Source organism: Toxorhynchites rutilus, chromosome 2 (assembly GCF_029784135.1).
Source record: "Toxorhynchites rutilus septentrionalis strain SRP chromosome 2, ASM2978413v1, whole genome shotgun sequence".
Classification (NCBI taxonomy): domain Eukaryota; kingdom Metazoa; phylum Arthropoda; class Insecta; order Diptera; family Culicidae; genus Toxorhynchites; species Toxorhynchites rutilus.
This window is the reverse complement of record NC_073745.1, coordinates 78,931,964-78,947,133: the sequence shown is the minus strand read 5'-3', so window position 1 is coordinate 78,947,133 and position 15,170 is coordinate 78,931,964. Positions and strand designations below refer to the sequence as shown.

The 15,170-nt window shown below is 41.2% G+C and overlaps 1 protein-coding gene across 1 annotated transcript; it reads right to left on the bottom strand.

Annotated features, from left to right (window-relative positions):
* Nucleotides 1–4,501: 4,501 nt before the first annotated feature.
* Nucleotides 4,502–5,815, bottom strand: LOC129765859 (uncharacterized). The gene has a single exon (XM_055766297.1). The coding sequence runs from the start codon at nt 5,813–5,815 to the stop codon at nt 4,502–4,504; it is 1,314 nt and encodes a 437-aa protein (XP_055622272.1).
* Nucleotides 5,816–15,170: the final 9,355 nt, after the last annotated feature.

Genomic DNA, 15,170 nt, shown 5'->3' with positions numbered 1-15,170 from the left:
GAAGTTCAGTAGGCCGCACGATCACAGCAACTTGGCGACCTAATTTCACCGATCTGCTGCCTCTTTTGTACGCCATCAGTCTTCCAATTGCGGCGCGCTTGTTTAGGATCCGTTGCTCCAATCTCCTTCGCCATGGAGGCTCACGCCTTTCACGGAGATGTTGGAGCAGTCCGCCTCTTGGCCTAATACGGTATCCTAAACTTTTGGCGGTCGCCACAGCAGCACAGTAAACTTTCAGTTGCAGCTCCTCCATGTTCTCAGCATCAACCAAGTGCAGCGGAAGAACGTGCTCGTTCATGAGCTTTACTGCACTTGTCAGCCTGCGGGAATGCTGCAACTTCGGGATCCTGGGGCGCGACAAAGGGTCCGTGTCGCGGAACTGTGAGATCGCCTCGTCGTAATGGAAGACCAGATCGCGTAGTAGTTGTTGATCTGGCTGTGGATCTTCCGGCTCAGGGGGTTGTTGTACTGTGGCCTCCACTGGTGCTGATTCGCGTGCCCCACTCGCGAATGAATTGCTCAGCCGTACTGAACTTCGTCTCGACACATCGCTTGCTCTGCTTGTTCTGGAGCTTAGTTCTCTCTGCACCTGCTGCTTGATCTCGTCGACTTGCGTTTGGGAGAGCATATTGTTGCGTACAATCGCTCTACGCCTCGCGTTCATCGCGTTTTGGTCAAGCCTCCCGACGAACTCTGGATACGCTTCCTCGAACATTGCGAGTATTCGAGGGCGACCGCTCATGTCCGTCTCCAAAGCAGTGCAGATGTAATAGGCGCGGATCACGAATTCGTTCATTTCGTGTGTCCACATGATCCGTCGCCTAGTAGTACCCACAAGTGTGGACGACTGTCGTCTGACAGTCGCAACACGCCTCGTAGGCGCAGCGTTTCGTTGGTGATGTCGATGGCTGCTGTTTCCGTGTGGCGGTAGCTCTTCGGGTTGAACCCGGCTGGTGGCCCGCTCTTGCACATCGCCCTCCAGCCGCTGGCCGCTCGCTCTTACGCGCGTTCCAGGACCAGCTCCAGTTCGGGGACCCTCCTCGGGCGATCGCATTCTGAGTATTCTTCGTGAACGTAGCTCCATTTTCTGGGTGTATCTCCTTTGCCCGGGAGACAGCGGGTTGGCAAGGCCTCCATGACCCGGGAGGCCTTCCCCGGGAGAGATATAGCGCTCTGACTCGCTCGCACCCCCTCACTTAGCCACTTTCGACACCCGTTCTCGGAGCCAAGACCAGGTGTGTGTTTCCAGTTCACGCCCGATCTAAAAATGTCGTCGTATGATCTTCGTGGAGGCGTGAGATAGGAACATTTGAGACCAACAGGTAGGCTCCTACCCTAGTGTTGATCCCTATCTCTAGTGTTCTAGTGTTTTTTTTTTGGCAAGGAGGTGGAGATCTTCATAGACTCCCCGTCGCCATGTTGACTGGGTAGTGTGAGATTTTTACTCACTAAAACCACCTCCTTGTACTTCATGCCTGGACCCCCCGGAACCACCATTTGGTATTACTTCGGGAGGGGGCTGTGCTCATGCACTCATCTCTCTAGATTTGCTATGCTGAATCTTTGCTCGTCCCTCCATCTTCGTTGGAGCGTCGTCAACATTTTTGTTATTGCACGATTCACTGCATTCCACGTACTTTCATTTTCGCACATCTTTTGAACGATGTTCTGAGCATTTAGGGTTGATCTGCTAGCGAGGAACATTTCTTCCCTTTCAATAGAAAAACGGGGGCAGTCGAAAACCACGTGTTCTGCTGTCTCCTCTATTGTGTTACACTCTGGGCAAAGCGGCGAACTTGCATGGCCGAATCTGTACAAGTACCATCTGAAACAACCATGACCGGATAGGAATTGCGTCAGGTGGAAGCTCACTTCTCCGTGTTTTCTTTCTACCCACGTAGTGATGTTCGGGATCAAGCTGTGGGTCCATCTACCGTTAGGCGTGTTGTTCCACTCCTGCTGCCACTTTCTCATGGAGCCAGCCCTTGCTCTTACCCGCACTTTTCTGTTACTCTGCACGCTTTCTGTTCTCTGTTTGTAACACATGTCGTCTTCGTCCAGAGTGAGATCGATCGGGATCATTCCGGCTATGACACAAACCGCATCCGCAGATATAGTTCTATAAGCGCTCGCTACTCTCATCGCCATTATTCGGTATGTTCTAGTCAGCAGCTTGCGATTTTGTTGGCATTCAAGCGCTGCTGTCCAAACTGGACCGCCATATCGGAGTATTGATGTTGCTACACTGGCCAGGAGGCGTCTCTTACAACTGCTAGGCCCCGCGTTATTCGGCATAACTCTAGCTAGCGCCGCGATGACTTTGGCCGCTTTCGTGCATGCGTATTTAATATGACTCTTGAAATTTAGTCGGTCGTCGATAATCACCCCAAGGTATTTCAGCTCACGTTTGGAGACGATAGTATGCGCCCCAACATTGATCTTCGCTTGCTTTACAACTCTGTGATTGCTGACCAACACCATTTCGGTTTTGTGATGTGCTATCTGCAACTTAGCCTCTTTCATCCAATTTTCCACTATCTTTATCGCCTCTGTAGCCAGCATCTCGATTTCCTCACGAGTCTCGCCTGTCACCGTCAGGGAAATATCATCGGCGAAGCCGGTAATCTTCACTCCTGTAGGAAGCTTCAACCTCAGCACACTATCGTACATCCCGTTCCACAGCGTTGGACCCAAGATGGAGCCCTGAGGGACACCCGCTGTTATATTCAATGCCTTCTGTCCCTTCTCTGTGTCGTAAGTCAGAACCCTGTTTTGAAAGTAGCTTTTGAGGATCTGGCACACATAATTCGGTACCTTCATTCGGTGCAGTGCTTCGGCAATAGCTTCCCAACTGGCGCTGTTGAAAGCATTTTTCACGTCAATCGTTATTATAGCGCAGTATCGATCGCCGCGTCTATTCTGTTTTAAGGCTTTTCTGGCTGCTTCGGCAACTAACAGGATAGCATCCACCGTGGATTTATATTTCCGGAACCCGAACTGCGTCTTCGAGAGTCCGTTGTCACTTTCTGTGTACTTCGTCAACCTGTTCAGAATTATCTTCTCCAGCAGTTTTCCGAGGGTATCCAGTAGACAGATGGGCCTATAGGAAGAGGGTTCCCCTGGCGGCTTTCCTGGTTTCGGCAACAGTACCAGTTTCTGCTTCTTCCAAATATCTGGAAAGCATCCTTCATCCAGACACTTTTGCATCGTTGCTCTGAAAAGATCTGGATACGCTTCAACCGCGGCTTTGAGGGCCACATTTGGGATTCCGTCGGGGCCAGGTGCTTTATTCACTTTCAGTTCTTTTGCCGCCGCCAGCAGCTCTTCTGTGGACACTCTCTCGACGTGTTCTTCATTTTCACTATATGGTGTTGCTGGCCAGCTCGTTGGATCATGCTGCGGGAAGAGCCCTTCTACAATATTCTTCAACCGCACCGGACAGCTTTCACTGGGTGTCGATGAACCTTTAATCTTTGCCATCACCACCCTATATGCATTGCCCCAAGGGTTCGCATCGGCATCGCGGCATAGTTCTCTGAAGCAGTTTATCTTACTACGTCTTATTTCATGCTTAAGGGCGGCTTTTGCTGTTTTGAGTTCTTCCCTGCGCTCTACTCTGTCGATAGCATTTCTGGCCCTTTGCATCCTCCTCCTGGCTCGGAGACAGTTCGACCGAAGGGAGTTAATCGTCTCGTTCCACCAATAAACTGGGCGACGTTCGCCTTTCGGTATTAGTTTTCGTGGCATGGTAACGTCGCATGCTCTCACTACCAAATTTGTTAGTTCGCCGGCACTAAGACTGGTGACTGTTCGCTCCTCTCGGAGTGCTTCAATGAATAAATTCTTGTCGAATTTCTTCGACTTCCACCTGCGACCTTTTGTTTTTATATTTCTTGTTTTAGATGAACTCTGACAGCGCACAGTGTAGCGGATTGCTTGATGGTCGCTGTGAGTGTAATCATCACATACTCTCCAATTTACTGCCAACATCGGACTGCAGAAGGTAACATCGATGATTGATTCTCGACCGTTTCTATGGAAAGTGCTGGTGTAGCCTTCGTTGACCAGTCTCACATTCAGCTTCGCCAGGGCTTCCAGTAGACTAAAACCCCTCGCGTTGGTAAATCTGCTCCCCCACTCCACTGCCCAGGCGTTGAAGTCTCCACCGATGACTATGGGACTCCGTCCGATGAGCTCTTCTGTTAGGTTATATAGCATCAGATCAAACTGTTCTATTGTCCATCTCGGGGGGGCAAAGCAGCTACATACGAAGATTCCATTTATTTTGGCTATCATGAACCCTTCGTATGTATTGGATACCACTTCCTGGATGGGGTATCTTCCCATCGTCGATAGTGCAGCCATTCTAGCTTTATCGGTCAACCAGTTTCCGTTATCTGGAGGTACGGCTCTGCTATGATCGCCACATCGCATTTGGTTTCTGATGCGGCTTGCGATAGCAATTGTTGCGCCGTGTCGCAGTGATTCAGGTTTATCTGGGTTACCTCCATTTGGTTATTGCTGCCATCGCCCTTTTATAGACCGGGCATCTCGATCCCCCTGTGGCGTGGTCTTTTTCTTCCTCCGTCGTGCAGAGCATGCACCTTGGGGGCTTAGTACAATTCTTTGCCAAATGCTCCTTGTCGCCGCATCTTATACAGAGCTCCGATCTGTCAGGTCCTTTACAGTACTTTGCTTGGTGGCCAAAGTCCATGCACTTGAAACACCTAGATACTTGCTGGATAGCTCTCAGGGAACACACCGTCCATCCGACTTTCATCTTACCAACCTCCAATAGCTTGCTAGCTGCGGTTCTTGGCAGTCTTAAGGTTGCTATTTGAGTATTTCCAAATGCTTTCCTCAGCCTGATTGATATGGCGACTTCTCCCAGCTCAAACTGTTCATTCAGGGCTACTCTCAATTCGGTATCTGTAGTGATCTCATCCAGGTTTCTACATTCTACAACTGTTTCTTGGGACAGAGCTCTCACTTTCGCTGTTTCGCCCAAAGATTTCTCGACAAGCTCTTTATAAGTTGAGCTTCTAATCGTTGGGTCCTTCTTCAATTCGAACAGCAATTGTCCATTTTGAGTTCGCCTTACTTTGGCCACGTTTTCTCCGAGATTTTTCAGGGACGGATCCTCTTTAACTTTTCGCAAAATCTCAGCATATGTTGCAGCGCCCGCTGTAGCCACAATCAGAGCGTCCGGCTTTGGCCTCTCCAGCCTAGGCTTTAATTTTTCTTTCTTCTTCTCTTCTTTTTTCTTTCTTTCGATCTTTTTCCACTCATTTATCTCTTCGTTGTTCTGTTTGCTTTCACCATTAGCCACTTCGCTACCATCTTTTTGTTTCTTTGCTGCCCTTTTCTCTTCAGGAGTTAGTCTTTTCCTTTTCGCGGTTAACGGGGTACTGTCACTCATTGGTGTCGAGATCGCTTCTATCGGCTTACTCTGCACATTCTCTTTCAGTGCGTTCTCCGCCTTTTCAGCTTTTGCTCTCCAGAATTGTTGCTCGCGTTCGGCTGCTGCAAGCGCCGATTTGATTTTAATCGTCAAGGTCCTTATGACGGCGTGAACGTTACTGCGAGGCTTAATGTTAATGTACTCGTAGAGTTCATCAGATGCCCTTTTGGCCTCACCCAGCTTAGTTTTCTCGTGTTGCAGGTTTGGCTGCTCTCCGATGTATTTATCGCTTGTGGATTTTGGTGCTGGTGGTTGGCTCAGCGGCGGAGATCTCATCACCTGTCCCCTTCTGGCAAAGATGCCTACCTCTTCGATTTCGCTCTCGATTTCTGTTGAATTTGTTTGGAAACTCATTTTTGTTGTTGGGTCCCAACTCCGGGCCGCTATCTCCGCTCGTTGCACACAGAGCTGCAATTCGTCATTGTCACTGCATATATTTGGGCTACTATGACGACCATTGCAACATTACCACCAAACGACGTGCAACAAAATATAAACCGACAAAACAAATTCCTCACTCTTCGATACTAAATAGTTTGTCAGAGTGTGTTGACGACCAAAGCATGTTGCAAGTCAGTGCCATATGATCGTCAAGACGGGAAATACTATGTTACTTGATGTAATGGAAGTTTACATGTTTACCAGGGTGCATTTGTTTAAGTTGGGCTACCTGAATACCATTCTTACACGTTGTCGCGTGTTCGACAGAGTATTTACTTCAGTAAATACCGGGAACAACAACCGGAACGAAAATCGAACCTTTGCTCGATGAAGATAACATGCAGTCTCCGACAATCATCAATTCGATGCTGACAATTTTACCGCCTACTTGGTCGGTCAAAACGTATTGACGAAGCTCAGTAACAGGCAAATTGTTGCATCGTACTCCGTCAGTCACCATTTGACCAACATTTTTGTCAGTAAGATGTGACTAACGTGCCTCGTCAGTTGTCAGTGACATTGATGAAAAAATGCAGCTCTGGTTGCACATAGTCGCTATCAGTGATCCCATGGTTATCTATGCAAGCAGTGAGGCCATGCAGGGGGTTGACACGGTCCTTCATGGGGACCGTGTTCAGAGCCAGATCAGCGCAAGTCAGGAATGTGACATCTGACGCCTAGTACCTAGTGCCTGAGCCTAGACGAGCATCGAACGTACCCGAAGACTTGCCAAGTTATTACCGGGACGGGGGCAACCGCGCTATTAGCCCACACGCCGTTTCAGGAAGGTGTCACCCTTCCTTACTCAGGGAACAGGATAGCACGATTGTCAGCCTTTAGCGTCGAAAGTAATTCTCATCCTTAACATGTCCGTTTTCCGTGTCTTACCAGTATATCGTAATCAGGATCTTACTGGCGTCAACCCTGATGTGCTCGGCACTCCCTACGTTGCTCCTGTACACGGTATTTCCCCCGTGCAATCTCCATAGGCTTTACCGCGCCCTTACTCGCGTTGTCACCCGATTAGTCGCCTTCTACGACAGGGACAGGGACCAAGACCCGAAGTGCTATTCTAGGCCGGCAGCTCCATGGCTTGTATGTTTGTATGTTTGTATGTTTGTATGTTTGTATGTTTGTATGTTTGTATGTTTGTATGTTTGTATGTTTGTATGTTTGTATGTTTGTATGTTTGTATGTTTGTATGTTTGTATGTTTGTATGTTTGTATGTTTGTATGTTTGTATGTTTGTATGTTTGTATGTTTGTATGTTTGTATGTTTGTATGTTTATAAGTTTATATGTTTGGCTTGAACTGATTGTATGTATGTTTGTATGTATGTAGGGTTGTCCCACATTTATAGAAATTTGACCAATAGGAACTGACCGAATTTATAAAATACTTTTATCTCTGCTGTCATTTTAAAACTGCTTTTCTTGAAAAATCCAATTTGGCCGCCGCTTAAAAAAATATCTGATTCCACATCTTCCAAAAAAAAGGTTGATTGAGATGTGTGTATCAAACGAACGAACTTGACTTGGAGAACACACTATGTATTTCTTCAATCCACTCAATATGGGTATCAAATGAAATTATATGACTAAAAGAATACAATACAATGGTTTTATTGTAGAGAAATATTCTAATGAAATAGATAATGTACTAAATACTAGAAAATAAAATAAATAAAACAAACGTTTTAAGTTAAACGGTTTAATTGTGATTAAACATAATAATGTACTAAAAGCTAGAAAATAATTACTATAAGACTAAAATAAAATCGTGGGACATATGATGAAGTCGCTAATTGTGCATAATGGAAATCCAACGTGCCCCACGATTTTATTATAGTCTTATCAATGCCCTGGACTAATGAAGGAGAGGTGTGATAACTGCTAACTTCTACTTGCCTAATTATTTTTTAGCTTTTAGTACATTATTATGTTTAATCACAATGAAACCGTTTAACTTAAAAAGTTTTTTTTTCTTATTTTATTTACACCTAAAGCTGAAAAGAACAACGGAAAGATGCCAACAAAGATGTTTCACTTCTGAGGTAGCTGCTGCCAAGGGTCGTCATTATAAACATATATATTAATCAATAAAAAAAAGAATAAAAAGTAAATTGAAACTTTTATTTTGAAAATCCATTAAACGACACAGTTGTGTACAATTATCGCCGAGAAAAAAGACAAACAAACGCTGCGGGAATGTTCGGATGCCAAAAAGTAGCACAAATCAAATCGTCACATTAGAGGAAACAATTCCAGCATAATACATACGTGTGGTCCCCACTGCGGAGCGATGTGTGGTCTTCGGATCGGCGTGTAAGGATCGGCAAAAAATCGATTTCGGCAGGCTAAAAGCTAAGGAAAAGCGTATTTCTTTTGTAGCCAAATTGATTATTTCGATAATATACCTGTCCCTCGAGTCGTGTTTTCTCCTTGTTTTCGGCTGGCTGCTCACAGCATGCAGATCTGTTCTCGTTCTTATCTACCTAGCACCCGAGAAACGAAAGAACAACAGCGATGCGGGAGGAGCACACGCTTCTTATGGCCAAGGCCCATGATCGGTACGAGTCGGTGCATCTTATCATCCACTTGGGTGATGCAATCCGGGGAGAGAACAAAAATCCTATCTATTCCACATAGTACAAAAAAACAACACATATGAAGGATAGACACAGAGCAGAAATCTAAAATAAGCTTCTAATCCTAACATGTTTATTTGTTGACATACAAGTTTATTTATGTGTGCCGTCTTCTGCTTTGGCTGGATGGGATTTACGGATGACTTATTTCCCTCTCGCTCTTCGCTTATCCAGCCACGGGCAAGAATCCTTTTTCTGGATTCAGGATTTTGACATGATGAACCTGTGCTTGCTCACCTTCGAAGCTTATCTAGCTGGCAATCGCAGCAGACGTGTCGGTTTGTGATGGTTCTCGGGCCTCCGGACCGAATGTGGCCCTCGGATTAGAGATGTTAATTACAAAAAACTTTTGCTGTTTTGGACCCGAAACTTTGCTCGAGTTCGCACCTCCGGCTGCAGCAGGGTGGGTAAAATAACAGAAAAAAAATAGATTTAAAGACAGGCGCACCCCGGGGGCGTTGCGAGGTGCGCACGTATTAATATATCAGATCAGCAAAATCTAGCTTGTTTTCGGTTGGGTTCAAGGAAACGGGATGGCTTTTAATTATCCACCTTCCTCTCTCTCCTGGCATGGTGTAATTGGATGATCTCCTCTGCTAGAATTGCATTTCGGTTCTAGACGCTATCCTTTCCTTCAGTGCAGTTGACTTTTGAACGTGAGCCCGACTTACACTCAGCAAAAGCAGAGAAGAAAATCTGATTCGTTTGACTTACCGCACGAGTAAGCTTATTATCGGTTGACTTTCCAATTATGTCTCAACTTTCGGTGAAAATATTTTGCCACAGGACTCTGATCCTATTTGAGTTTCTTGCGGATCCAGATAGTTTGTTCCGTTGTTGGTTTTTTTTTCTGGAAAAGTCACATTTGATAATATTATTTACGATACCGAGCTATGGCTGGGTGCAGATGATCCCGATTATCCAAGAGGTCTTTATACACGAAGCGAAAGTGGTAGGTGATATTTTCTCAAAACGAGGAAATACTTGTCTCTTAAAACACACATCAGTGTTTTTTTCCTATACGCGTTTGAGTTCAATCATGAGCTTTGATGTGAACGAATACTTTGTAAATATTCCGGTAGCATGCAAAAATTCCTCGGCAAAACCCCCGTTTTGACTGTTTTTATGGCAATTTTTTGATAATGGCGTAACCTAAATAAGTTACGTCTTCTCATGAAAAATAATATTTCTAAAGCTTATTATTTAATGTAAATGTCGACTTCGACAGAGTTTCTGAATAAAAAATTTTCATGAATTATAATGAATATTCACAGAAAACCGTATAGAAATAGAGATCCACATTTCAAATCATCTTGAAATTGTAACTAAACAAAACGAAGACATGCACCGGACACTGAAATTTAAACGGTGAACTCATCAACGATTTATGCTGAAACACCTACAATGGATGTTTGTCGGTCAATGTATCGATTATTGCACGCTCGAGTCAGTATTTAAGATTACCAAAGGTATGTCACAGAATCATTTACAATATACTATGATGTATGGAAGAGATATACATTAGTATAAGCCAAGATCAGGTTGTGACTTCCGAACTTCCGGATGTCCTGTACCCAAAACTCAATTTTAACGAAAGTTACTTTAATATGTAATTTAGCTTCCTCAAAACTAATCAATGTAATTTTTGATATTTCAACAAAAGTAACAAAATTCCTGTTGTTAACTGAAGGTAAGCAATTGAATTTAATTATTTGTGTGAGCATGAAGGGTTAAAAAATAACATAAAAACGTATACATCGATTGATTTCATTGGTGTAACAATCAGAACATGTCATAACTGTAGGCTCTAGACAAACATATTTTTTACATTTCATGCAGTTGTAACGTGTTTAATTTATACATTTCATAGAACAATAATCTTAAATAGGAAACTTGTCCAAAAAAGTAACTCCTATATGAAATGAAAATTAACAGGAAATGCCATGTCAATTTTCTATTTCATATAATGGAGGTTAATTTTTTACACTCAACTCTTTGTAACAGTTTTTACTTTTTAGTTTAATTTCAATTGATACTATTAAATGTTTATAGTAGAATTGTTCGTCCATGATATTTGCGCCAAAGTTAAATGCTTAAAACTTAAAAAACGAATCACAAGGTTAAAAAATAAAAAAATATGAACAAAACCTCAACACTTTCCTTATTGGGTTAATTTCGTCTCTATGGAATTAGGGGTAGTGGGGGCTTGTTTGGTAGTATAACTATTGACTTTAGGTGCCGTATTGATAGTTACCTTATGTTTGAAGAATTCAACGACTTTTGAGTCACCCTGTACTTCAGTAAAGCTCTCGCATGTCAAAATATAAATAAAAACAGAAATTGCTCTCTCGATAGCCACTAGGTCGTAGTTCTGTGCACATGGTATCTAAGGAATTTATCGTGAAATTTAGTTTATTCAATCTGATATATTAGACAAAGTTTGGACGACTGTTAACATATTCTGGGAGAGATGAACAGATATTTTGTTTAATCTCAGCAATTTACTAGCATAAAAATCACTTTGATGTTTGGGGGCAAAGTGGTCATAGGTGAATAACGACTTACAATGTTCTGTTGACTAAAGCTGATATCCCGCATCACATTATGCTCTTGAAGAGTATCCTTTTGTGGCTTTGACCCTGTATAAATATGCCACTCCAACTAAACCAAGCCTCATTATGCGGAACGTTATGTGTTTCTTACAACGTTTTTGTATGCATGGGAAAACTTAAACTGAGACTCTAGATGAATAGGCAAAGCTCATTTCATACATGTAGCTACAATATCAAATATGATCTAAACAAATTTGGACGAAAAAACGCATAAATCTATTCCATTTAGCTCGATATGTGCGAGTGACCACTTGGCACCAAGCGATAAAAAGGTCGAATTTTCAACTTTTTTTCTAATGATGAAAAGTGCACTATTTTGAATTTTTATAGTTAAAGCCGTTTGCTATCTTGAAAAACAATGAGTTGAACTGTAATATTCTTCGAGAAACGGGAATTTAAGCAGTATGTGGACGCTGGAAATGGGCATATTCTTTAGGGTGACCACTATGCCCCCATTTCCCCTACTTGTTTTTTTCACTATTAGGATCACACTAGTAAATATACAAAAATTGAGCTACCTTTGTGCACCATCAAGTATTAGATAGCTGTAATGTATGAAATTAAAATATAAGCCGTTTGAACATAATTGTAACCAGTATCAGTCACCAGTTCATGAAAGTTCTCTTCTCCTTATAAACGGTTTTATTTAGCTTGCCCTGTAATATGTTTGTATGTTTGTATGTTTGTAACATGTTTCTCTGTAGCGCTAACCCACATTAATAGAAATTTGACTCCCTTTCTGTTGACCGATTGATCTGAAATTTGGAACACACCTTTATCTCTGTAGTCTTTATAAAACTGCGTACTTCATGATTTCGAAAATCCAAGATGGCGGCCGCTACAAAATGGCGGAATTTTCTCAAAACTCCATTAATATGGGTTTGATAGGGCTTGACTAGTAGGACACGGTATTCTATGAAAAATGAAAATCCATGATGACTTCCACTACAAAATGGCGGAATACATATTTTCTTAAAACCTCATTAATATGGGTATCAAATGAGGAAAGGGTTATCTATAAAAAATACAAATCCAAGATGGCTACCACTACCAAATGGCGGACTACATATTTTCTCAAAACCCCATTAATGTGGGTATCAAATGAAAGGACTTGACTAGTAGAGTACAGTTATTTGTGAAAAATGTAAATTCAAGATGGCTGCCACTACCAAATGGCGGATCACATATTATGTCAAAACCCCATTAGTGTGGGTATCAAATGAAAACGCTTGAATAGTAGATCACAGTAGATCATGAAAAATCCAAATCTAAGATGGTCGCAATCACAATATAGCACATAACTTTATGAAGGGGGTATTCTAGTGTAGAGACACGAATTCCGTACGTTTTTCGAACTCCGTAAAACTAAAACAAAGAATATTTTTACCATCCATTATATCATTATTTGTTCATCTATCTTCTTACAATAAAACAAAAATTGAACGGAGAAAAATATTCATAATTAGAATAGTTACGAGTTGATGAAGTGAGAGGCCTCAAAAAAAAAGTTGTGCCATGGCGTACACGATTCCAGCCCTTCTGGTTATCTGAAACAGAAAAATCGAACAGATTCTAAATCAGTTAAGATGCCGCTATCGCATGAATCTCGGACAAGTCAAAAACATCTTTTTTTGACAAAATGGCGGCCGTTTGAAAAACAAAATGCGGTTTAAAAGGTTTTTTTACGTTTCACGTTTTTTTTAAAATAGTAAAATTTAAAAATATTATTTTTTAGAGATTCATGCACCAGAGAAATGCCTGCAGATTGTATCCATATAAATTCGACATGAATCGGTTCAGTAGAACTTGAGATATCGTGCACGCCAGTTTGAAAAAAACTTGTTTCGAGAAAAACGAGTTTGAAGCTAATTGTTGTGGCCGCATAACTAAATTGGCTCTAACTCGATAAATAATAGGATTTTCGATAAGTTCTTTATAGGGTATATTCTTAGATGCCTAAACTACAGAAATATGAAGGAAAAAACTGATCTTTTCAAATTTCTAGACTAGAATACTCCCTTAAACGGTTTTATTCAGCTTGAACTGTTTGTATGTATGTAGGGTTGTCCCACATTAATAAAAATTTGACCAATAGGAACTGACCGAATTTGTAAAACACCTTCATCTCTGCTGTCATTTTAAAACTGCTTATCCCATGATCTTGATAAATCCAATTTGGCTGACGCTACAAAATAGCTGATTCCAGATTATCTAAAAAAAAAAGGTTGATTGGGATATGTGTATTAAACGAACGAAACGTGTAAAGAAACAGAAATGTACTTAAAACTAGAAAATAAAATGAGTAAAAAAACTTTTTAAGTTAAACGGTTTCATTGTGATTTAATATAATAATGTACTAAAAGCTAGAAAATAATTAGACAAGTAGCAGTTAATAGTTAGCACATGTCTTCTTTATTAGTCTAGGGCATTGATAAGACTAAAATAAAATCGTGGAGCACGTTGGAATTCCATTATCCACAATTAGCGACTTCATCATATGTCCCACGATTTTATGTTAGCCTTATTAATGCCCTAGATTAATGAAGAAGAGGTGTGATAACTGCTAACTGCTACTTACCTAATTATTTCCTAGCTTTTAGTACATTATTATGTTTAGTCACAATGAAACCGTTTAACTTAAAAAGTTTTTTTTACTCATTTCATTATTTTTATCAATTAGAGAAAGCCTACTGAAGAATAATTGAACTACCATAGAGCAATTCCACGGCAAGTCAGCCGGCCTCTGTCTCGACCCTCTCCGATTTTATTGAAACTTTGTACAGGAGGTGGCCGCTACCTAAAATCGCAATTTTCATTATCAGAGTATTAATATTAATTATGACTGATTTTTTAAAAGATCGTATCCAGAATCATCTAACTTTTTTCCCAAAAACCATTACAGGAAATATAGATATATGATCGAATAACGATGTACAGCGAAGATGCTGGAAAAACAATCTACTATTTAGGAAAAAAAACTTTTTAAATACACCGTTAAACAATCTTACTCAAAAATTGAATTCAATATTAAAAGTGTTTATATCTCAAAAAATGTCCCCTTCGATATTTGTGAAAGTTTTTAACTAGAAACTAGAAATATTTTATATCAGATTGGAAAAAAAGAAAGAAATCCATTATTTTTGCGTGAAACTCAAAACTTCATTTAATATGTTTCGCATTGCCCGATTTGGGTCAAATATACACCGTTTTGTTGCCATTCTAAAGGTACACCGAAAATTAACATTTAGCACATGTATTGACATTCCGATTTATTACATTGAATGAGCCTAAAAATAACAGAAAACGCGCTACTCCTCAATACTAGTATATACACTCGACAAAGAAAAAATAAGAGGAACAGAATGCGAAGTCGGAATTTTCAAGTGATTTTTGACATGCTGCATCTTCGTGAAAAATCAACGCATATCCATGGGATGCGTATCATTTTGAAGCTACAACTTTCAGGTATTATAATATTTTACGTACATATTTTCATCTTGGTGTGCATGGGTGTAGTGGGCAACAATATCGGGAAGAAAGGAAAAATTGATTTTCTTTATTTTTTCAAGAATATTCTGGAGTAACCCAATTTTTTGCCAACCAACTCAACAGCAAATCCAATTAACCTTATCATTCAGCTTTTATTTGGTTCCAAGAACGTTCCTGTAGGACCTTCCCGCACAGAGATTTTTCAGTTTGAATGAAAAATTACCCCTTCGTCTTTGATAATGAATAATACAAAAAACAACCAACGCACCGCAAATCGGAAGGCAGTTTTGAAAACTCTAATAAATTCTGCACAAGGATAATTTATTAGTTTGACGAGAAAAAAATTATTTGAATTTTTTGCATCTATTTCAAAAAGTGCCAAAAACAGGATTTTTATAGGGTTTTACAGAATTCACTGTAGAATCCATCGCAGTTGGTTCTAATGTTTGCCGGCAAATTTTAAGCCTAGTGTATTCCCTAAACATCCGTGAACGTTTCATATTGATACGTTCAGCCGTTT

Bases quoted from the DNA above. Each gene is read 5' to 3' on its own strand.
- LOC129765859 (XM_055766297.1), bottom strand. From the start codon at position 5,815: ATGAGTTTCCAAACAAATTCAACAGAAATCGAGAGCGAAATCGAAGAG.